The sequence below is a fragment of the Bos mutus genome, chromosome 7, assembly GCF_027580195.1.
Source record: "Bos mutus isolate GX-2022 chromosome 7, NWIPB_WYAK_1.1, whole genome shotgun sequence".
Lineage (NCBI taxonomy): Eukaryota > Metazoa > Chordata > Mammalia > Artiodactyla > Bovidae > Bos > Bos mutus.
The window spans coordinates 74,588,200-74,610,382 of record NC_091623.1 but is presented as its reverse complement, the minus strand read 5'-3'; the positions used below and the strand labels follow the sequence as shown (position 1 = coordinate 74,610,382).

General features: G+C 34.8%; 1 protein-coding gene across 6 annotated transcripts in view; it reads left to right on the top strand.

The window, feature by feature from the left end:
• Positions 1-22,183, top strand: part of DMXL1 (Dmx like 1) — a 133,100-nt gene that overhangs the window by 16,999 nt on the left and 93,918 nt on the right. For all 6 annotated transcript variants that reach the window (XM_070374103.1, XM_070374101.1, XM_070374102.1 and 3 more), the window contains exons 2-7: positions 3,657-3,782; positions 5,462-5,533; positions 8,515-8,593; positions 12,575-12,707; positions 20,048-20,114; positions 21,380-21,558. In XM_070374103.1, coding sequence (XP_070230204.1) covers positions 3,657-3,782; positions 5,462-5,533; positions 8,515-8,593; positions 12,575-12,707; positions 20,048-20,114; positions 21,380-21,558 — 656 coding nt within the window. The remainder of the gene's footprint in view (positions 1-3,656; positions 3,783-5,461; positions 5,534-8,514; positions 8,594-12,574; positions 12,708-20,047; positions 20,115-21,379; positions 21,559-22,183) is intronic.

Here is a 22,183-nt window from a genome sequence, read left to right as displayed (position 1 = left end):
TTGGAAAAGACTCTGATGCTGGGAGGGATTGGGGGCAGGAGGAAAAGGGGATGATAGAGGATGAAATGACTGGATGGCATCACTGACTTGATGGACGTGAGTCTGAGTGAACTCTGGGAGTTGGTGATGGACAGGGAGGTCTGGTGTGCTGCGATTCATGTGGTCGCAAAGAGTCGGACACGACTGAGCGACTGAACTGAACTGAACTGAACTGTAGATGTATGTGTGTATACATGTGTATATATACATCTTCATTCATCTACCAGTGGATGCTGGTTATGATTTTTTAAATTATTAAATTTATTCATACATACATATGTACATGTATACACACACACATACACATATGCATACATTTTCGTCCATATATGTGTACACACAATGCCTACACACACACACACACACACACAATGGAATATTAATCATAAAAAAGAGTGAATTCTTGCCATTTGTGATGAAATATGTGGATCTAGAGGGTATTATGCTAAGTGAAGTAAGTCAGGCAAAGACAAGTAAGTCAGCCCTTTTCTACTTGTTTTTTTAGTTTTTCACTTAATACTATCTCCTAGAAATCACTCCAAGTCAGTTCATAGGTTTCTTCCTCATTCTTTTTATAGCTGTGTAATACTCCATTGTGCCTATGTCCTGTAGTTTATTCAACCAGTATTCTGTGCACAGCAGGATTTTTAAGGAGATACTTACATACTCTTGAAAATAATTGAGATACAGAACAAAATGTAAATATAGTTTGAATCTTTAATTCGTTTTATGTTTAATTAAGTACATTATCAAATAAACTATGCCACTGCTGCTAAGTCCCTTTAGTCGTGTCCGACTCTGTGCGACCCCATAGACAGCAGCCCACCAGGCTCCCCCGTCCCTGGGATTCTCCAGGCAAGAACACTGGAGTAGGTTGCCATTTTCTTCTCCAATGCATGAAAGTGAAAAGTCAAAGTGAAGTCGCTCAATCGTGCCGGACTCTTAGCAATCCCATGGACTGCAGCCTACCAGGCTCCTCTGTCCATGGGCCAGGCAAGAGTACTGGAGTGGGGTGCCATTGCCCCTCTCTGAAAATATAAAAATTAAAATTCTATAGTCAAGAAAATCAGATTTTTTTTTAATTATAAAGCCCGAAGGATAATAGTCAACTCATGAAGTGTGGATTGCAGTTGGTTATATTCTTTTTTTGTTGTTTTTGTTTTTTCCATTTACCAGTTTATTGCCATCCTAGTTGTAACTCTGAAAGAAGAAAGGGCAGACTGAATGAGAGAGATATTCTAGATGAAGATCAATAACATTTATTTGACTTAAAAATTTACCAAAATTGGGCTTCCCTGGTGACTCAGACAGTAAAGCATCTGTCTGTAATGCAGGAGTCCTGGGTTCGATCCCTGGGTCGGGAAGATCCCCTGGAGAAGGAAATGGCAACTCACTCTAGTACTCTTGCCTGGAAAATTCCGTGGATGGAGGAGCCTGGTAGGCTATAGTCCATGGGGTCGCAAAGAGTCAGACACGACTGAGCAACTTCACTGGTTACCAAAATTAGGAATAGATAGCTTTGCATCTTCTAGTACTGTCACTAAGGAAAAGTTAACTGACAGGCTGTGATAATATAATACAGTAGCAGGAAAAAAGCAAGGGTAATCCAGGACTGGATAAGCCTTTGAATGATCATGGTTTATTTGTATTATGAGTTGGTGTCTTTCTGTTGGGTAGGTATCTATTTCTGAGATAACTTTGCATTTATCAAGTCTGAAGATATTCAGTACTTGTTTTAAACATTAATTAAGCAATAATTTTGTGAGGTACTTCAGGATTAATGGAGACTTGATTCAGGAAAATTTAGTCATGATTGACAAAAACAGGTGCAACACAATATCTAAAAGTAGATAATAGCAGTACATGAAAAGAAGGCAGAGGTTATGAACACATTAAAATGTGTGTGTGTGTGTGTGTGTGTGTATATATATATATATATCCTGGCTAATGGAAATTGAAAAAAATTTGTGTTGTGAGAAGAAAATCTAAATTGTAAACACTCTGCATTTAATATAATATTTTGGTAAACAGTGACAGTATTTTATCAAAATTTAAAATTCAGGAGAAAATCAGTTTCTAAAATATTAAAGTATTTTAGAGGCTCATTAATAAAAAGTTTTCTTAAATTGCTTTTTGGAATTTATTCTTGAGGATAATCTTGTGACAAGCCTTGTGATCCTGTCGTGGGTATTTACGCAGAGGTGAGCAGACCATCATGAGGTTTTTTGTTTGTTTTCTGAGCCAGTTTTTTCCACTATGTGACACTAGTAGAACCACACTTGATTTCTCTTAATTCTTTTTAGGAAGATCTCAGGGAAGCATGCTTAACTAAGGAAGTTCCTGTGCTACCACTGAAAGAGCACTAGAACAGAAGTCAAAATCAAGCCCACTCTGCCACTCTAGAAGCTGTCAGCCAGTTTAGGCCCAATTTTTTTGATAAATTTGAGCAGATTTATTTGTATGTTCTCTCAAATCCGTTTTCTAAAATTTTTTGTAGCTTATACAGAACCATTTTGGCCTTCGTAGGATTTATGGTCATGAAGTATATATATTAAGTATAATATTTTTTGCGTTAAGTAAATTGTATGTATATGTGCAAAAGAGATGAGAAAGTAAAGAATTACTGAGATTTTCAGAACTTACCAGGATGGAAAACAGTTTGTGATGGATATTTTATTTCCAGAGTTATGCTGCATATAAATTCTGGGATGACAGTCATGTGCTCTTAAATGGAAGAAACTTTTTGTGATCTAAGATCAGAGAACAAGATGAACTTGAACCCTACCTTTTTGTCATGGACTTGAACTTGTAGTGATGGAAATGGATAACAAGCAAGATATTTACAAATTGTGGTATATGCTATGAAGAAAGGGAGGAAGAATATGCTAGAGGAAAGGGAGCAAGAATATGAGTATATTCAGGACAGGGAGGCCTGGCGTGCTGCAATTCATGGGGTCGCAAAGAGTCGGACACGAATGAGTGACTGAACTGAACTGAGACTTGAATGTTGAAAAGAAGTTAGACAAACACCAGACAGGTAGAAGCAAGGTAAACCACCCTGAGGTGGAAAAAGATTGATATGCCCAAGGAACAGAAAAAAGAGTAATATAGGGGCAGGAGCCATTTGAAGGGATGAAAGAGTAGCTTGAGATGGATTTGGGAAATTAGGACAATCATTTAGCACATTGACAAAGGTAAGTTGAGATTTTGTTCCAAGTCCAATGAGGAAAATATTGAAGGGACTTAATCAGGGAAAATTACTTGGTGTAATAAACATTTTTAAAAGATGACTTTTGTCTTTGTGTGGAAAGGAGTTATAGAGGGAAGCAAGAATGGAAGTGATCAGTGTATAAGCAATCATGCAGGAGAGAGATTATGGTCGTTTAGATAAGTGCAGTAGCATTCAATCAAAATGGAAGAAATGAAAGGAATTGGTATATATTTTGCAGATAGGACTGACTGATGGGTCTGTATATGGGAGGTAAGGGAAATATTCTCAAATAATAAAGATTTTAAAAAGAATATAATATTTAATACCAGTGTTTTATATGATAAAATATTTTGTTGACAATTTTATCATTTTTATTTTATTTTGTTCTTTTTTGTTTTGTTTTTAGGCTTATGCATCTGGATGTGACATTGTTATACTGGGAAGTGATTTTGAAAGACTGCAAATAATCCCAGGAGCTAAACATGGAAATATTCAAGTAGGATGTGTAGATTGTTCAATGCAACAAGGCAAGGTTTGTAATCTTGAGATTTACAAATATGAGATTTGTTTTGAGTATGGTTTTTGTCAGTATAGTCTCTGAAGTATCATTTCTTGTTGAATTAGAGACTTACTGTGTTTCCAAGACAATGTAGCTACAGATTTCTTTGTCTCTCTAGATGTACCCTAGAGAACAAAATTCGTGACTTAAATGTATCTTAGAGACTGTCAGGAATTATATTCTTGTATAATCTTGAAATATAGCATAATTTTCTCCATGAGTTGACAGATATAATATTTATTGCCTGTAGAGTCGATGTAAAGCTTACTTATTTCAAAATTTATTGGATTGAAGGAAAGGAATAACAGTAAACTTCAGTCTATTTAGAAATAAACTCCTGAAAAGAAATTATTGTTAGAGTCCTACTTTGTCTTTAAACAGGTAGTTATCTCCTTGTAACTTTGGGATAAACTTTGTAAAAAAAATCAACATAAATGCTATAATTTTTTAAGTTTAAATTTTAGAAGGAAGTGCTTCTTGATACCATAGGCATCAATATTTTATCATTACTGTTTTTATCTTTGTAGTACTACCAGATTAGTTTTCCTAAGAAAATTTGTCTGCATTTTACTTGTTATTCATTTGCTTTAAACTGTTCTTAGATTCCCATTACTCTAGAAAAGTTTAAGTTGTTCACCTTGGTTTGAGACTTTCTTTAGCCCATTCACACCTACCTTTTTGGCCTTGTGTTCATTATTCTGTTTCTGGCTGGGCTGATGGTCAGTCACCTCCCAACATACTTTACTTCTTTTAGTATTTACACTTGTATTCATACTGTGCCCTATTTCTAAAATTGAACACTCACTGCAGTTTGAAATCCTAGCCACACATAAAGGCACAAACTAAACACTCCTGGATGAACTCAGTGTAGATGATTTCTGTATTCTCAGAACTCCTAAGAAAAATATCTTAAAAATATAAAAATATCCACTCCCATATGTATGTTATATCCTCATTTCTTACTCTTCTTCACTAGGTTGTATGTTCTTATTTCTATTCCTGATCATTCATTCTATCTATATATCTGATTTCTGATGTTTTAATATTCTTCATTTGTGACTCACTCAGGCTGCAGTTGTAGCTACTTCATAAAACAAAGCCAGCAAGGTTTATTTTTCATTAAGGGGTACATTTTAAAGATATTCAAATAGAATATTGAAAAAGTATATTTCTTAAAGAGTTCACAAAGGAATAGATTTAAGTTTTATCTCCAATAATTTAAATATACACTGACAGAATTGTGAACTTTCGAGGACAGATAACCTAAAAACTGATTTTTAAGTCATCAAATTCCATAAGGAATACATTAATACATTTTCTTATGTGAGGAAGGGAATTAACATTTAGCGTCTTTACCAGATGCTTTACAGATGTTACTTCAACCCTCAATTCTACTAGGAAGATAATGTAATACATATTGTAAATATAGATAGGGAAACTGAGGTTCAAAGAGATACCTTGCTGGTATACAGTAAGTGACAGTGCTGGGCTTCTGACCCAGATATGGTAACCCCAAAACTGACATTCTCAAGTATTGCTGAAAGAAATTTTGTGTTGAGTATTTTGTAAGTTATACTATTCATTTCCTTTGCTCTTTTGATTCATAAGTAACAACATATTTATAAGTTTTCTTTGTTTTTTCTTTTTAAAAGATTGCAGCATCCTATGGAAATGTTATTTCTGTTTTTGAACCAGTTAACCTACCGAAGCAAAAGAAAAATTTGGTCAGTAATTTATCTTTTTCTATTAGAAATGGAAATGTGTATTAAAAGATAACATTTTTAAGACTACAAACTTAGAGTGATTGTCACATAAATCAGTATAAATTGTACACTGTAAATAAAGACAACATGCTAAATGCCACTTCCTTCTTTAAAATGTGTAAATGTTTCATTGAAGTAGAATTAAACTAAATTGTGCTTACTGAATTATCTTGAAATGCCTTTTTTTCCCCGTCTGTCATTTTTTTCTTTTATTAAGTATTTGAAGAGTCAACAACTTGAAATTTGTCAATTACTTTATTAATAGTGGCAAATATCATTGTCCAGTCATATGTGGTACTTATTTTTGTTTCTGTGATCTTCTTTCGTATAGCTTTTTTCTTTGTATATTTTGTTCTTAAAGTGACATGTTTTGATTGCAAAATCTTAACATACCCCTTGGACTTAATTTCTTGCCCTTATTAAATCATGTAATAATTGTTAGTGGGTCAGTGAATGTTTTTTCTTTATAAGGAATCTATATTCAGGAATAGTTCTGAAAGTTGCTTAAAACAATAGTTTATAAATATTGAGGTTATGTAGTAGATTTTTTGTGTTTTGATACTCTTAAATATAGCAGACCAGGGTATTTTACCCATCTCTACTGAAGGTTAAACTACTGATTTTAAGTGAAACAGGATCAGCATAGTGTGGTCTAAAGACCATTGTAGTAGGAGTCATAGAAATGGTTTATTTATCTGCTGCTCTTTAGCTGTTTGATATTAGGCAAGTCAGCCTTAAGCGGCTCTTTGCTCAATTCCAAAATTGTTTAACATCTATTTATTCTTGATTTCAAAGACTGGAAATGTGTTAAATGTGAAAAATTAAACAATGTGTTAATAATAGATTTATCTTATGTATCCTTTGATAGTTTTCATTTCATTTTCACTTAGCTTATTAATATCTTACAAATTCCCTCTGACATAGTTGGACAGCTGTTATTTCTTTTTTATAAATAAGGCAGCAGAGGTTCAAAAATATGTGACTTGAGCAATGAAACAGCAGTTGAGCCAGAGATCTAAGAGTGAAACTAGTTGTCTTGATCCCTAGGTGTGAACATTCTTTTTCCTTACCTTGTGTTAATGAAAAATATTTTCTCTAGGTTAATTGATGTCCATTTAAAACTTTCATGGAAGGAGAATCCACACTTCTCTCATTTCTGTTTGTGTTTATATTATTATCTATGAAGCCAGTGTTAGAGGCTCTCATACCCTTAGGAATTAGTAGTTGATAGTACTAAAAACATATTTTATAGGTGGTTGTTCCTTCTAAAACACTGTATTCCAAATACTAGTCAATAAATATTTGTTGAATGAAATAACTGACTTTAAAAAATCAGTTTGTTATGTTAAAATGCCTTTATTAATAAAAGTAGAATTGAGAATTTCAGTTATAACTCTTATACTTATAATTGTTTAATATAATAGTCTGAAAAATTCAATAAGAAGAGGCTGGTTTATTGGTAGCAGCACTGAGTTTGCAGAGAGGGCAGGGAAAAAAGCCTGATGAGTAAAGGGAAAACTGGATCAAGTGGAAAAATTATTAACTTGAAAGATGCTCAGAATCTTTAATTCCAAGACATAGTATCAGAGAATCTTTAGAGCCTCATAAAAATATTATTTTATTTGTACATTCTGGAATATTCTGTCAAGATGGTAGTTTTTCACAAGAGGTGCACTTCAGAATCACTAGTTGATAGTGTGTCCAGGCCCTGCTCTGGGGAATTGTAAATCTGTACCTGTGGGACTGCCTACGTACTTGTTCATCTAGTTGTAGAGGAAGTCTTCTGATGATTGAGAGCCATTTCTGCAAAATGTGCTTAGTTGCTCAGTTGTGTCTGACTCTCTGTGACCCCATGGACTGTAGCCCGCGAGGCTTCTCTGTCCATGGTGATTCTCCAGGCAAGAATACTGGAGTGGGTTGCCATGCCCTCTTCCAGGGGATCTTCCCAACCCAGGGATTGAATCCAGGTCTCCAGCTTCACAGGCGAATTCTTTACCATCTGAGCCACCAGGGAAGCCCATATAGTGTTTCATAAAAGCGTATTCAGCAGGTCACCTGTATCAAAATCACTTGGAGATGTTGGTTTAAAGTACAGATTTCTGTGCCCAGTCCAGGACCTTTTGAATCTGAACATTTGGGCATGGGTCTTGAGAGTGTGAGTTTTTAGTAAACATTTCACATTATTTTCATACCAAAGTATGGGAACCACTACACTCAGAGAGTGTTTATGGGTCTCAGTCTATTAGAGGTTAGAGAAGTCAACTTAGTAGGCCACAACCTGACTTTATAAGAAAATGAAAAAGAATAGAAATGTTAGAGTTCATCACATGTATTAAGAGTAAACTTAGATTGCATTTATGTGTATGCATATATGTATTCTGGGTTACAGTACAATGTGTATTTCTTACTGATTTGCATGTTAAAAAAGTTTGGAAAATACTGCTGTAAGGGATGAAAAGCCTTTATATTTATATAAGAGGGGTGTTAACATCTCTTATTCTGAATCTTCACACTTACCACGTGCCCTCAGGTGAAGGTGAAACAGTAAAAGAGGAGGGATCTTCAAATAGCAGAGACACAGGCATATTTAAAATTAAACCTTTGTAGCTATAATAATAATAATAAAGTAATAATAGTAACTTTAAAAGTTTGAGGTTAATACGTATATTGTCCTAGTGGCAGATACTTATGATTGTCTAAATATAGTAAAGACAGACTTTTGGACCTTCCAGGAATGGATATGCTCTCATTGATCTCCATCACATGCTCTTTATTTTTCTTGACTAGACTGAACATTTTATTCTCTTCAGATATGACTCAGTGCTCAATTATACCTCAAAAAATGAGTACATGTATTATTAAAAATAATTAGTGTCAGTGTATACATTTGACAGAGAAGATGCCAATAATAGACTAAATGACCTTTTTTTTTCAAATTTTAGGAATTATATAGTCAGTGGCAGAAAAGTGGCCAATTTTTTCTGGACTCCATAGCACACAATATAACTTGGGATCCTGCAGGTAAGAAAAGAAGGATTAACTGAAATAAAACTTGTCTAGGCTATTGCTTGTTTTTACTTTCATGTATTTCAGTTCTGCTTTATGTGAAATGATAGAGAACCCAAAAGTAAGTAAAACAAGTTGTGCAGTTTTAGAGCTTATACTGAAATGAGGAAACATGCACCATAATAGTGTCCAGCTGTTGTAGGAATATGTTGTTTTGGGAAACAGACACTAATTGTCTTTGAAGAATCAAAATTTCATTGAAGGGGAGCCTTTTAACATGAGAGTTGATGGACTTTGATAGTGAGGGTGGGGATAGGTTGAAAGTGAAAGTGTTAGTCAGTTTTGTGTCCAGATTCTTTGTGACCCCGTGGTCTGTAGCCTGCCAAGCTCCTCTGTCCATGGAATTCCCCAGGCAAGAATACCAAAGTGGGTAGCCATTCCCTCCTTCAGGGGATCTTTCTGACCCAGTCAAAACTCTGGTCTCCTGCATTGCAGGCAGATTCTTTACCATCTGAGCCACCAGGGAGCGGGGATGGGTTGAGGATGGAAATAAACAAGTGAATTCTAAGGAGAGATAATGTGTATATGTATGTATTATCTATTTCTGCATTAAAAAATAGTCCTAAAACAATTTTTACCAGTTTACCAGAGTGAGCAAAGAAATAGAGAAAGAAAGCATAGGATATGTTCTGATACTGGTTAGTACTTCACTGAGACTGGAGTGAGTTTGGTGAAGAGATAAGAATACAGCAGATGGAAAGCCTTTACAGTCATGTAAATAATTAAATAACTTAATTCTTTTAAATTGTATAAAATGTATAGGTTTTTGAAAGTGGCTAGTGGCAAACTAAGATTTATGATTTTGCCCGATTTTTCTGGTAGCAGTGTCTTAGAATGATCAGAGACAAGAGGAACAGGAAGGTAAATATTGTATTTTAATTACCTTTGAAAAGTGCATTCACAGTAGTCTGAATGAGAAATAACTTGTTTCAGTGCCTTTATCATTGTAGGTGCTCAGTTCATATCGAGTGACTGATGAGAGGAATACACAGATATGAGATGCAGTTATGTATAGTGGATAAAATGGCTGAGGAAAAAATGTTAATTTAGAATACAAAGTTCAGAACCTTGTGAAATTGTTTTAGAAGATAAAGAGATTACTTCAGATTTTAAAAATTCACAATGTTTTAAAATATTTTCTCTCATGAGCTTGATGCTTGTTGCTAGCTGGCATCTTGCATGTGTATTTTATGCGTACAGTGAGAAGAGTAAAAATTTAACCTGGATTCAAATTTGGCATTTAGTAAGGCACTTTGTATTTAACTCTACTATGTCCAGTTTATGCCTGTTGTTCTCATATAATTATTAATAGTGTTACCTTTTATTTTCACAAGTGTTCCTGTTTGGATGATAAATTATATGGTTATTCTATGATAACACTACAATTTATTGTAATTATTTATTTATTATTTTTTTAGACAAGGTCTTAGATTCTATTTTATTCTGTAATTTATCTGGGGCCCGTCATATATTAAACTGTCAATAAATGTTTATATATATGACTAGAAGTTTTGTGATCATGAGCAGATTACTTAACCTATCAAGAATGGTTAACTATGAATGTACTTGATGCTTTCTGTAAAAAGGTATTTTAGTACTTACCTATAAAAAATAATTGTTAGCAAGTGAACTGGATACTTGAAGTCTCTTATGAATAACTATAATAAAAACAATTTTTATTTGAAGTGAGTGTTCTTTAGTAATGACTTGGTAGTTGCTTGGAATTTCTGTAACTGTGGTCTGTAAGTACTAATGCTTCAGATTCAGAAGGTAGTATTGATATTATTATTGATATTGATAGTATTTTAGTTCCTTTGAAATTATCATTACAGAGTTCTATTAGAAGGTAACTACTTATTTTCTTAACATATCTGCTACTGACTTGCCAATAGTTCATGACGATTATCTTTTAAATCATGATTTAGTTAAAATTCACAGAAAATTTTATTATTTTTCTTTTATAATCAAAAGTTTAAAATTTAGAGGTTTTGGTTCAGAAATGGGTTATTATTATAATATATATTTGGGAGCTATTATTGTTTTTTTCAGATGAACTTTATAACTATTTATAAACAGATTTAGAATATATTAAGTGAAAATTAGTATTTTAGTTTTTCTTTTTTTAATTTATATTTATTTTAATTGGAGGCTAATTACTTTACAATATTGTATTGGTTTTGCCATACATCAACATGAATCCGCTAGGATGAATATACCTTATTAGTATATGCCAGGCATTGGATATAAAGAATATTTTTCAAGTGATGCTAGTAAACTGACTATTACCTTTGTATTGCTACCAGACCCACCATTGCATCTTGCTAAAATCCTAAGATTTACTATTTTAGACTTAACGCTTTCTTTTTCCCTCCTGTGATAGCCATACCTTTGCCCTTTCTGTTCAAATCAATGTATTATACTATACCCTACCTACTTTTGTTTCATTCTGTAACTAAGGTGAATTATTTTGCATTCTATATTAATTTCTTAATTTGGGGGGATACCTTAATTTCGCTCTTAGTTTATGTTAAAGAAAACTTATCAAAGTTGAATTCACAGATACTGAGAAGTCAGGTAGTGGTTGGAGAGGTGTGGGGTTGGGGAGAGTAGATAAAATAGGTGAAGGTTATGAGTTATGAAATAAATCCTCGTATGTAATGCATGACATGGCAACTATGCTTAATTCTGTACTGTGTATTTGAACCATTGCAGAGAAAGAGTAAATCTTAAAAGTTCTCATCACAAGAAAAAAATATTGTAACCATATGTGTTGATGAATGTTAACTAGACTTACTGTGGTAGTCATTTCACACTATATACAAATATTGAATCATTGTGTTACAAACTGAAAGTAATATAATGGTACATGTCAATTATATCTCAGCAAAAAAAGAACAGGTATGTTTGTTGGTAAGCTCAACAGTGGAATAATAACCATATTTAAATGGAATGTCTTGTTAGTTCTGTCTGGGTGGTTTTTATCCATCTATGAGACGTTCCACCTAATTGCTCCTATTTATTGAGCTTCTGCTAAGTGCCTAGCCTGTGCCAGATACATTATATATATAATAGCTAATTCTTACAACAACTCTACACAAATTTCTAATTTTATAGGTGAGAAAACTGAGGCTCAGAGGTTGCCCAACTTGACCAAATTCACATAGCTAATTAAGTAACTTACTTGGCATTTAGACACAGGGATTTCCTATCTAAAGTCAGTGAAAGTATGGTGAAAATTATGGGTTATCTCTAGAAAAATGCACATAGTATACCTATACTTCTGCATGTATGTTATTGGAGGAGGTTTATATGCCTCTTCACGTCTATCTATTGACACCCCTCCCAGCTGAGACCCCTTGTTGTAGAATACAGATCCACTCCGCAAACTATCCCTCCATATAAAATCTTCTAACTCCCAGCTGCTTGTAACAAACTAAACTCCTTACAAACCTCAAAAATGCTTCACAATATGATGGCTTTTTTTCCCCCCCAACCTTACTTCTTTTCTTAGGTCTACTATGTGCTTTATCCCTTAACCATAAGGAGATTATGAAGCATTCTCTGGAATATAGGAACTCACATATTTCCATGCTTATGCTCATAATATTTCTCTACTGGAATGTGAACCCAGCATGAAAAAGGACAGTGTCTCATTTGTCGTTGTATTGCCAGTGCCTAGCACAGTGCCTGTTAGAAAGATGATGCTCATTAAATGTTTGTTGAAGGAGAGATTACAAGATCTGTTCTGCTTTCTGTCTAAGCTTCTTCAACAAAGTTAAAATATAACTTTACTCCCTCATAACCCAAATCTCTTTTTATTTGACTTTTTAAAAAAGTTGTATTCTTTACAGTATTATATGAAACTCCTGAGCATGTAACTTAAGTCACTAATTAAATACCTAAATAATTATTGGTGGATGATACATATTTTTTCAGGTAATCGTCTTTTAACTGGTTCCAGCTGTTTGCAACTCTGGTCCAATAATAACTTGGAGAAGCCAGCTGAAGATGGAAATCCAGATAAAACAGATCTTAACTTTGGGGATTGGAGATGCATTTGGCAGTGCAAGTAAGCAATTAGTTAGGGGGTTAAACGAATAAATCTATTTCATATGGTCTTATGATATAAATGCATTTTCGTTTGTATAAAAGCATACTAACATAAAAAGTATTGATTTTTTTTATAATTGTGACATACCTTTTCTTATATATAGAACAGTCACCATTTCCCATGCTCTGCAGATCCTTTTTTTTTTTTAAGTTGTTGAATAAAACGCATAGGAAGAAACAGAAATGTGTAAGGCCCATAAGAGCATTCTAAATTATACAAAAGGAAGACAAAGATACCTTTCATAGTTTTGACTGAATTTTCCCATTGTGAAGAAGTATATTTTTCCCAAATTAATCTATATGTTGAATAATCACTCTTATCAAAATCTTATTGGAATTTCTACTTGTGAGTGGAGTTCAAAATATTAAAAGGACACATACGGCAAGAAAAGGAAAATTCTGAAAGAAAAGAATGAAGACATAGAGTATAGTAAAACTAATTCTAAAGCTACAACAGATCAAGCCATTTGTTGTTGATACAGGAATGGATAGATTAGGGTCCAGGGTTAGACCCAAGTACACAGAGATTCAGTATGTAAGGTGGCATTTTACATCAAGAAGGCAGCTTACTAGCTCTGTGGAGGAGAAAGCAAAGTTAGAATCTCCTTCATACTTGGCACTAAAACAAATTTAAAAGGAAGAAAAAATAATATGTATACAACAACAAAAATTTAGATGAAAATACCAGTAAATTTTCATATTTTAATACTGCCATATCAGGTATGATAGCAACTAGCCACATCTCACTTGAGCACTTGAAATATGGCTAGACTGAATTGACATGTCCTAAAAGTATAAAATACACACTGGATTTCAAAAGTTTTAAGCAAAAGAATGTGAAAGTCTAAGTTTTAGTTGATTACATACTGAAATGATAATGTTTTTGATATATTGGATTCAGTTCAGTTCAGTCGCTCAGTCATGTCCGACTCTTTGCGACCCAGTATCTCAGCACGCCAGGCCTCCCTGTCCATCACCAACTCCTGGAGTTCACTCAGACTCACGTCCATCGAGTCAGTGATGCCATCCAGCCATCTCATCCTCTGTCGTCCCCTTCTCCTCCTGCCCCCAATGCCTCCCAGCATCAGTCTTTTCCAATGAGTCAGCTCTTTGCATGAGGTGGCCAAAGTACTGGAGTTTAAAATATAATTAATTTCACCTGTTTCTTTTTGCCTTTTTTAAATGTCACTATTGGGAAATTAAAAATTGTATATTGGGCTATTAGTTGTCATTTGTGTGCTATCACTATTGGATGACAAATGCTATTTTAGAGTTGTGGAAATTTTTCTAAGTATGACACAACAGCTAAAAACTGAAAAGAAAGAAAAGGAAAAAATTAATAGTTTTGGGTATCAATAAAAATCTTTTGTGAAGCAAAAAGATTGTAAGGAAAAAAACCCAAAAACTCAATGGGAAATATATGCAATTTTGGGTTAACGCTATTTTTAAAAGGAGGTTTTAAAAATTAATTCAACGGCAGTAGATATTTCAGGAGTAAACAAATGGACAAAGAGAAAAATGTTTCAAGAAAAATTTTTGAAGTATTATATGTGAATAATGAGCAGCATATTGAGTTGACTTACCTCCCTCAAAAATCACAAAATGCAAAATATCCATAAAGAAAAGAATGAATAAAATCTATTACTAGTGAGTGAGTAGAGAAAAGGTACTCTAATATATACTGTTAATAAGAGCATAAAATTAGTATCATACTTTATGGAAGTATGAATCAGTAGGCTTAATTTTTCTTATGTTCTTTAGATAGCAAGTCCAAATTTCTTTCATTCATTCCAACAAATATTTGTTGAGTGCTTGTCATATTCCAGGCAGTGGTAACAGTGCTTAGAATATAGGGTGGGTGGAGATAAACAGTATACCAGTAAATCAGTATGACAGGATGTAAGGTAGGCCATTCTTCCTGAGTCAGTTTTATGTGAAGCAGCTGTTTAGTTGCTAAGTTGTCTCCATCTCTTCTTGAGACCCCATGAACTGTAGCCCCCCTAGGCTCCTCTGTCTATGGTATTACCAAGGCAAGAATACTGGAATGAGTTGTCATTTCCTTCTCCAGGGGATGTTCCCAACCCAATATCTTCTCCTGAATTGGCAGGGGGATTCTTGACCACTGAGCCATCTATCAGATACCAAAGTCAGAGTAAGGCAGATATCCTATATAGAGAATTTACAAAGGAGATTTCAAAGGAGCTAGTTCTGTGGGTTTTTTTTTTACCCCATAATCAGATCATGGGTATTAAAAAGGGTTTAAATATAGAGAGGAAATAGGATTTTGCAAAAAAGATAATTCCTTAGAAAGAGCTGTGGCTTTGCTTTTGAGTCTTTCATAAAAGATTGCGGGGAGAGAAGAGCAAAGAAGTGCTGTAATCACTGCAAATCTGGTAAGGGGCTTCTTGGGTTGAACTGAGAATTTGAAATGTATTTCAAACATTTGGAAGAGGGAGAGAATCTTAAGTTAAAAAACAGAGTTATACAGAGTCCTAGTAACTTGGACTAGACATACTCATTTATTTGAAGTGGTTTATTACTTAAGTAAACAATTAAGCCTTGGACTGGAAACTATGCAAGTTTTATTCTAGGATCAACTGAAGATTGATCCTTAGAAGAAATGGAGTAGCCATCATAGTGAACAAAAGAGTCTGAAATGCAGTACTTGGATGCAGTCTCAAAAACAACAGAATGATCACTGTTCATTTCTAAGGCAAACCATTCAATACCACTGTAATACAAGTCTATGCCCCAACCAGTAATGCTGAAGAAGCTGAAGTTGAACGGTTCTATGAAGACCTACAAGACCTTTTAGAACTAACACCCAAAAAAGATGTCCTTTTCATTATAGGGGACAGGAATGCAAAAGTAGGAAGTCAAGAAACACCTGGAGTAACAGGCAAATTTGGCCTTGGAGTGTAGAACGAAGCAAGGCAAAGTCTAATAGAGTTTTGCCAAGACAACGCACTGGTCATAGCAAACACCCTCTTCCAACAACACCAGAGAATACTCTACACATGGACATCTCCAGATGGCTAACACTCAAATCAGGTTAATTATATTCTTTGCAGCCAAAGATGGAGAAGCTTTATACAGTCAGTAAAAACAAGACCAAGAGCTGACTGTGGCTCAGATCATGAACTCCTTATTGCCAAATTCAGACTTAAATTGAAGAAAGTGGGGAAAACCACTAGACCATACAATATGACCTAAATCAAATCCCTTATGATTATACAGTGAAAGTGAGAAATAGATTTAAGGGACTAGATCTGATAGACATTATCTGATGAACTATGGATGGAGGTTTGTGACATTGTACAGGAGACAGGGATCAAGACCATCCCCAAGAAAAAGAAATGCAAAAAAGCAAAATGGCGGTCTGAGGAGGCCTTACTGTGAAAGGAAGAAAAATAGCTGTAAAAGGAAGAAAAGCAAAAGGCAAAGGAGAAAAGGAAAGATACAACCATTTGAATGCAGAGTTCCAAAGAATAGCAAGGAGAGATAAGAAAGCCTTCCTCAGCGATCAATGCAAAGAAATAGAGGAAAACAACAGAATGGGAAAGACTAGAGATCTCTTCAAGAAATTTCAAGGGAACATTTCATGCAAAGATGGACTCTGTAAATGACAGAAATGGTATGGACCTAACAGAAGCAGAAGATATTAAGAAGTGGCAAGAATACACGGAAGAACTATACAGAAAAGATCTTCATGACCCAGATAATCATGATGGTGTGATCACTCACCTAGAGCCAGATATCCTAGAATGTGAAGTCAAGTGGGCCTTAGGAAGCATCACTACGAACAAAGCTAGTGGAGGTGATGGAATTCCAGTGGAGCTATTTCAAATCCTGAAAGATGATGCTGTGAAAGTGATGCACTGAAAGTGATGCACTCAATATGCCAGCAAATTTGGAAAACTTAGCAGTGGCCACAGGACTAGAAAAGGTCAGTTTTCATTCCAATCCCAAAGAAAGGCAATGCCAAAGAATGCTCAAACTACTGCACAATTGCACTCATCTCACATGCTAGTAAAGTAATGCTCAAAATTCTCCAAGCCAGGCTTCAACAATATGTGAACCATGAACTTCCAGATGTTCAAGCTGGTTTTAGAAAAGGCAGAGGAACTAGAGATCAAATTGCCAACATCCATTGGATCATGGAAAAAGGAAGAGAGTTCCAGAAAAACGTCTACTTCTGCTTTATTGACTATACCAAAGCCTTTGACTGTGTGGATCACAATAAACTGTGGAAAATTCTGAAAGAGATGGGAATACCAGACCACCTGACCTGCCTCTTGAGAAACCTGTATGCAGGTCAGGAAGCAACAGTTAGATCTGGACATGGAACAATAGACTGATTCCAAATAGGAAAATGAGTACGTCAAGGCTGTATATTGTCACCCTGCTTATTTAACTTATATGCAGAGTACATCATGAGAAACGTTGGGCTGGAAGAAGTACAAGCTGGAATCAAGATTGCCGGGAGAAATATCAATAACCTCAGATACTCAGATGACACCACCCTTATGGTAGAAGGTTAAGAAGAACTAAAGAGGCTCTTGATGAAAGTGAAAGTGGAGAGTGAAAAAGTTGGCTTAAAGCTCAACATTCAGAAAACTAAGATCATGGCATCCGGTCCCATCACTTCATGGCAAATAGATGGGGAAACAGTATCAGACTTTATTTTTCTGGGCTCCAGAATCACTGCAGATGGTCTTTGCAGCCATCTTGTAAGGAAAGTTATGACCAACCTAGACATCATATTAAAAAGCAGAGATATTACTTTGTCAACAAATGTTTGTCTAGTCAAGGCTATGGTTTTTCCAATAGTCATGTATGGATGTGAGAGTTGGACTATAAAGAAAGCTGAGCACTGAAGAATTGATGCTTTTGAACTGTGGTGTTGAAGACTCTTGAGAGTCCCTTTGACTGCAAGGAGATCCAACCAGTCCATCCTAAAGGAGATGAGTCCTGGGTGTTTATTGGAAGCACTGATGTTGAAGCTGAAACTCCAATAGTTTGGCCACCTAACTGGAAGAGCTGACTCATTTGAAAAGACCCTGATGCTGGGAAAGATTGAGGGCAGGAGGAGAAGGTGATGACAGAGGATGAGATGGTTGGATGGCATCACCGACTCAATGGACATGAGTTTGGGTGAACTCCGGGAGTTGGTAATGGACAGGGGAGGCCTGGCATGCTGCAGTTCATGGGGTTCTAAAGAGTCGGACACGACTGAGCGACTGAACTGAACAACGGAAGATTACACTAACTGGAATACATTTAAAAGTTGAGCTTAATCTGATTATAGTTCATTTGTGGTTCATTTTAAAAATCTGCTTATACCTGTTAGATGAAGACTAGTAGGTACGACATAGAATAGATAGGATAGGAGAAGAGGAGTAGAGGTGACGTTGAGTATAGGCATGAAGGAAGTAAGTTATGTGTGCATAGCTTTTGGAGAAGGGAACTAGTGCAAGACCCTGAGGTAAAACTGTGTGTCACCTTGTGGCTGGACGAAAGTGAACATAGTGAGGAGTGATGGGGAAATGATTAGAGTCAGGAGGCAGCTTATAGGTTATTGTGAGGCTTTTGCATTTTAATTTTGAGTGAGTTGGGAAGCTGTTGAGGGTTTTGAGCAGAGCGTGAAATCTGATTCCCTTTTAAAAGAATTCCTTTAGATACTGCTTTAAGAAAAGACTGTAGGGGCAACACAGTCACAATCATGAAGACCAGGCATTTTTTTTTTAACTTTTTATTTTGTATTGGGGTATAGCTGATTAACAAACAATGTTATGATAGTTTCAGGTGAACAGTGAAGGGACTCAGCCATACAAATACATGTATCCATTCTCCCTGCTCCCATCCAGGCTGCCACACAACATTGAGCAGAGTTCCATGTGCCATATAGTAGGTTCTTGTTGGTTATCCATTTTAAATATAGCAGTGTAAGACCAAGCACTTTTAATTATTTGTTTTAAAGATATCTTTAAGATTAACCAGATACGTAAAAACGTGTGTTCAAAAATGTTCATTCTACCACTTAATGTTCAGTTCAGTTCAGTCACTCAGTCGTGTCCGACTCTTTGTGACCCCATGAACTGCAGCACGCCAAGCCTCCCTGTCCATCACCAACTCCCAGAGTCCACCCAAATCCATGCCCATTGAATCGATGATGCCATCCAACCATCTTATCCTCTGTCATCCCCTTCTCCTCCTGCCCTCAATCTTTGCCAGCATCAGGGTCTTTTCAAAGGAGTCAGCTCTTCGTATCAGGTGCCCAAACTATTGGAGTTTCAAAGTATCAGAACTTAATGTTCATGACATATTTTAAAATATGTATTACAGAGAAAATTGTAAATATGACATCAGTTTCCATCTTCTTCCCCACAACCTCCCACAGAAAGTAGATGGAGAGGTAGAGTGGAAAGAGATTTGGAAGTCAATGTATTAACATGTTACTAGTGATTTTGCATGGAAATGGGTGTTGTGGTTTTGGTGAAGCTATAGATGATTTTATTTTCTTCTTTTCACCCATTTATATCATTATTTTCTGTTATGTATTAATTAGAATCAGGGTAAAAAGTTTTTTTTATTTGAAATTGAACTGTGATGGCATTCCTCTTCGGCTTGCTTTACAAATAATTTTAGTGTGACTCTATCTAAGCATGGACTTGGATAAAGAAAAGGAAAGCAACGATAGTGAGAAATGTCTTGAGATCAGTATTTCCTGAAAGGCAGAAGGGAAGGTGATGAGGGGAATGAACTGAAACTCCTTGAAGAAGGAGAGACAAGTATGCACCAAGTATGTTGGTGAAATTGGAAGGCTGAATCCATAATTATTGGAAGTCTCTCATTAACACACACATAATCTTCAACTGTGCAAATGCTGCCTTAAGGCAGAATTCATTATAAAATACTGATTTATTGTTCTTGTAAATGTATGTTGGAATGTAAGCATCCATAGCTCCAAAAATTAGATTTCCAGGTTAAAAAATGAAACCTTTCTTTCTCATATTCTAAAGGAATGAGACCTATGACTCTTCTGTCTTAAGCTTTAAAGAATGACAAGTCATTCCTTATATGATTCTTATGCATAGATATTTTTACATTGAAAATAATTTTTGTATTTAATATTACATTTTCTATTTCTAATTTATGAGATATACTTAAAAGTGAGTGTCAAACTTGTTATTATATTTTGTATTTGAAGCAGATTACTGAATATAGTTTAGAGAAGTAATATTGCATTCTCTCATTTAATTTTCCTTGAAAATTATGCCTTGTCTATTTAATTTACAGAACTGCTTCCCAAGTTCATTTAATGAAATTTTCACCAGATGGAGAATTTTTTGCCACTGCTGGGAAGGTAATTTGTGAAAATACTATTATCAAGTTGTGTTTATGGTGTATTTTGAAATATCAAAAAAATTTAACTTGCTTCATTATTTAAGTTGCAAACATTTTCTGTTAAATATGTTAAATAGCAAAAATTGGCTAAATATTATTATGTTAAAGGGCAATATGATATAATTGAAACAGCTTAAATCAAAGGTAGATCTGGGTATAAATTTGCCATTTACCAACTTTTTGATCTTGAGCAAGTAGTTAATCACTTTGAGCCTTGGTTTTCTGATGTATAAACTAAGGATAATAATACCTACCTCATAGGTCATGGGTCATAGTTTAGACAGTGTATGTAAAGTGGCACAGTGTCTTGGATATAGTATACTGTCAGTAATAAACTATAACTGTTATTTATGTTATCTTCTAGCTGACAGCTATATTAGACTGTATTTATAGTAAAAGAATTTACAGACTTTCTAGAAGGACATTTTTAACTTTTCTTTGTTATTACCTGTTGATTTCAGAATAGTGAATTCCCTTAAATTTTAATTATTTTAAATCATTGGTTCACAGAGCACTTTACATAAAACTAATAGTCTGAAGTTATTTTTCCCATGACTCAAATCGGCAGACTAAGAATATGAGATGTCTTAAATTCTTGGTGAGGTATTTTCTCCTAAAAATTTTTTAGGAGAAAACTAGGGCTGTTTAATCTGATTAACTTTAGTCAGCGTCAGGAATGTAATTAGTAGCTTAAGAGCAGAACCTGGTACATGCTAATCTCTCATTCTTGCTTTCCTTCCCAGATTAGGAGATGCAATTTTGATTGTGCTTAGAATATTTTGTATGGTGGTAGTTGCTAACTAGTTAATATCATTTTCTTTGAACATTCATATGACAATCTATAAAAAATGTTGTTTTATAAAATTAGCAGTATTTTGAAGTCTACTAATGGTAATACTTTCTTATTTAATATTTGGCTAAGTGAGAAAATGAACCCTTCATCTTTAGGTCTTTCCTGAATGACTTTATTTTCCATATCAAATAGTAGCTAGCATTTTCCTTGAACCAACCTTTGCAAAATACACACGTTCACATACCTTAATTCTCAAAGAACAGTTAAGGAATGCTGGTTAGAAAAGTATCAGAATCAGAGATTTTCTTAATTTTTTCATGCCCAATCCCTATGTTCCTTTAATTGGGAAGAAAAATCTTACCTTTGGTATTTGGTTTAACCTTTAATTCTGATCTGGATGTTTTTCTGTTTCTGTTTTTCTACCCTCTTAGGATGACTGTCTTTTAAAGGTATGGTATAATGTAGAAAACTGGCGGACATCTGTTACCTCTCCAGATAAAAATTCAGAAAAACAATCTGAAGGAGAAACTGACTTTTCTTTTGTATATCTGGCCCATCCTCGAGCTGTAAATGGATTTTCCTGGCGTAAAACAAGCAAATATATGCCTAGGTCAGTGGATTAGTCATTTTTCCCATGTATTAAGAGAACGTCATCTTTGTGACTTTGACCGCTTTTCTCATTTTGAGAATCCATTGCTATAGGGTTTTTGCCCATGAAGATTCAAGTAGTACTAGATAGCTCCTGGACTGCAAGCCTCTGGCTATGAGTTAACTATATATGATACTTAAGAGGAGAGCCATGTGAAAGGATAATTTACCTCTAGTTCAGATATCTTAAAGTGACAAGAGTTGTGCATCTTTTTCTTTCAGTTCTTTCATCTTTAATCATTCTCCAAATTTCTATTTGCATCAACTTTTTCATATTTCACTCTCTTTAGCTTGTCCCTTTCTATGTGTATCCACTGGTTTTTTTTTTTTTTTTTGTAACTAAAAATACAAGCTTTATTGAGAGTGTATACCATGAGACTTCAAATATTTCTTTAACTGCCTGCAGCATCTTTGAGGAAAAGTACATGGGCTAATAGATTATGATGTCCTAAACTAGATATTAATTTAACCTACACATGCATGCACAAATAAACCTGTTAGTACTTCATTTGTTTCCTATAGTCTTTGTCAGACTTGATATCCCGTTGACTTTTTGCATATACTTAGTAAGTTACAGCGGAGAAGGC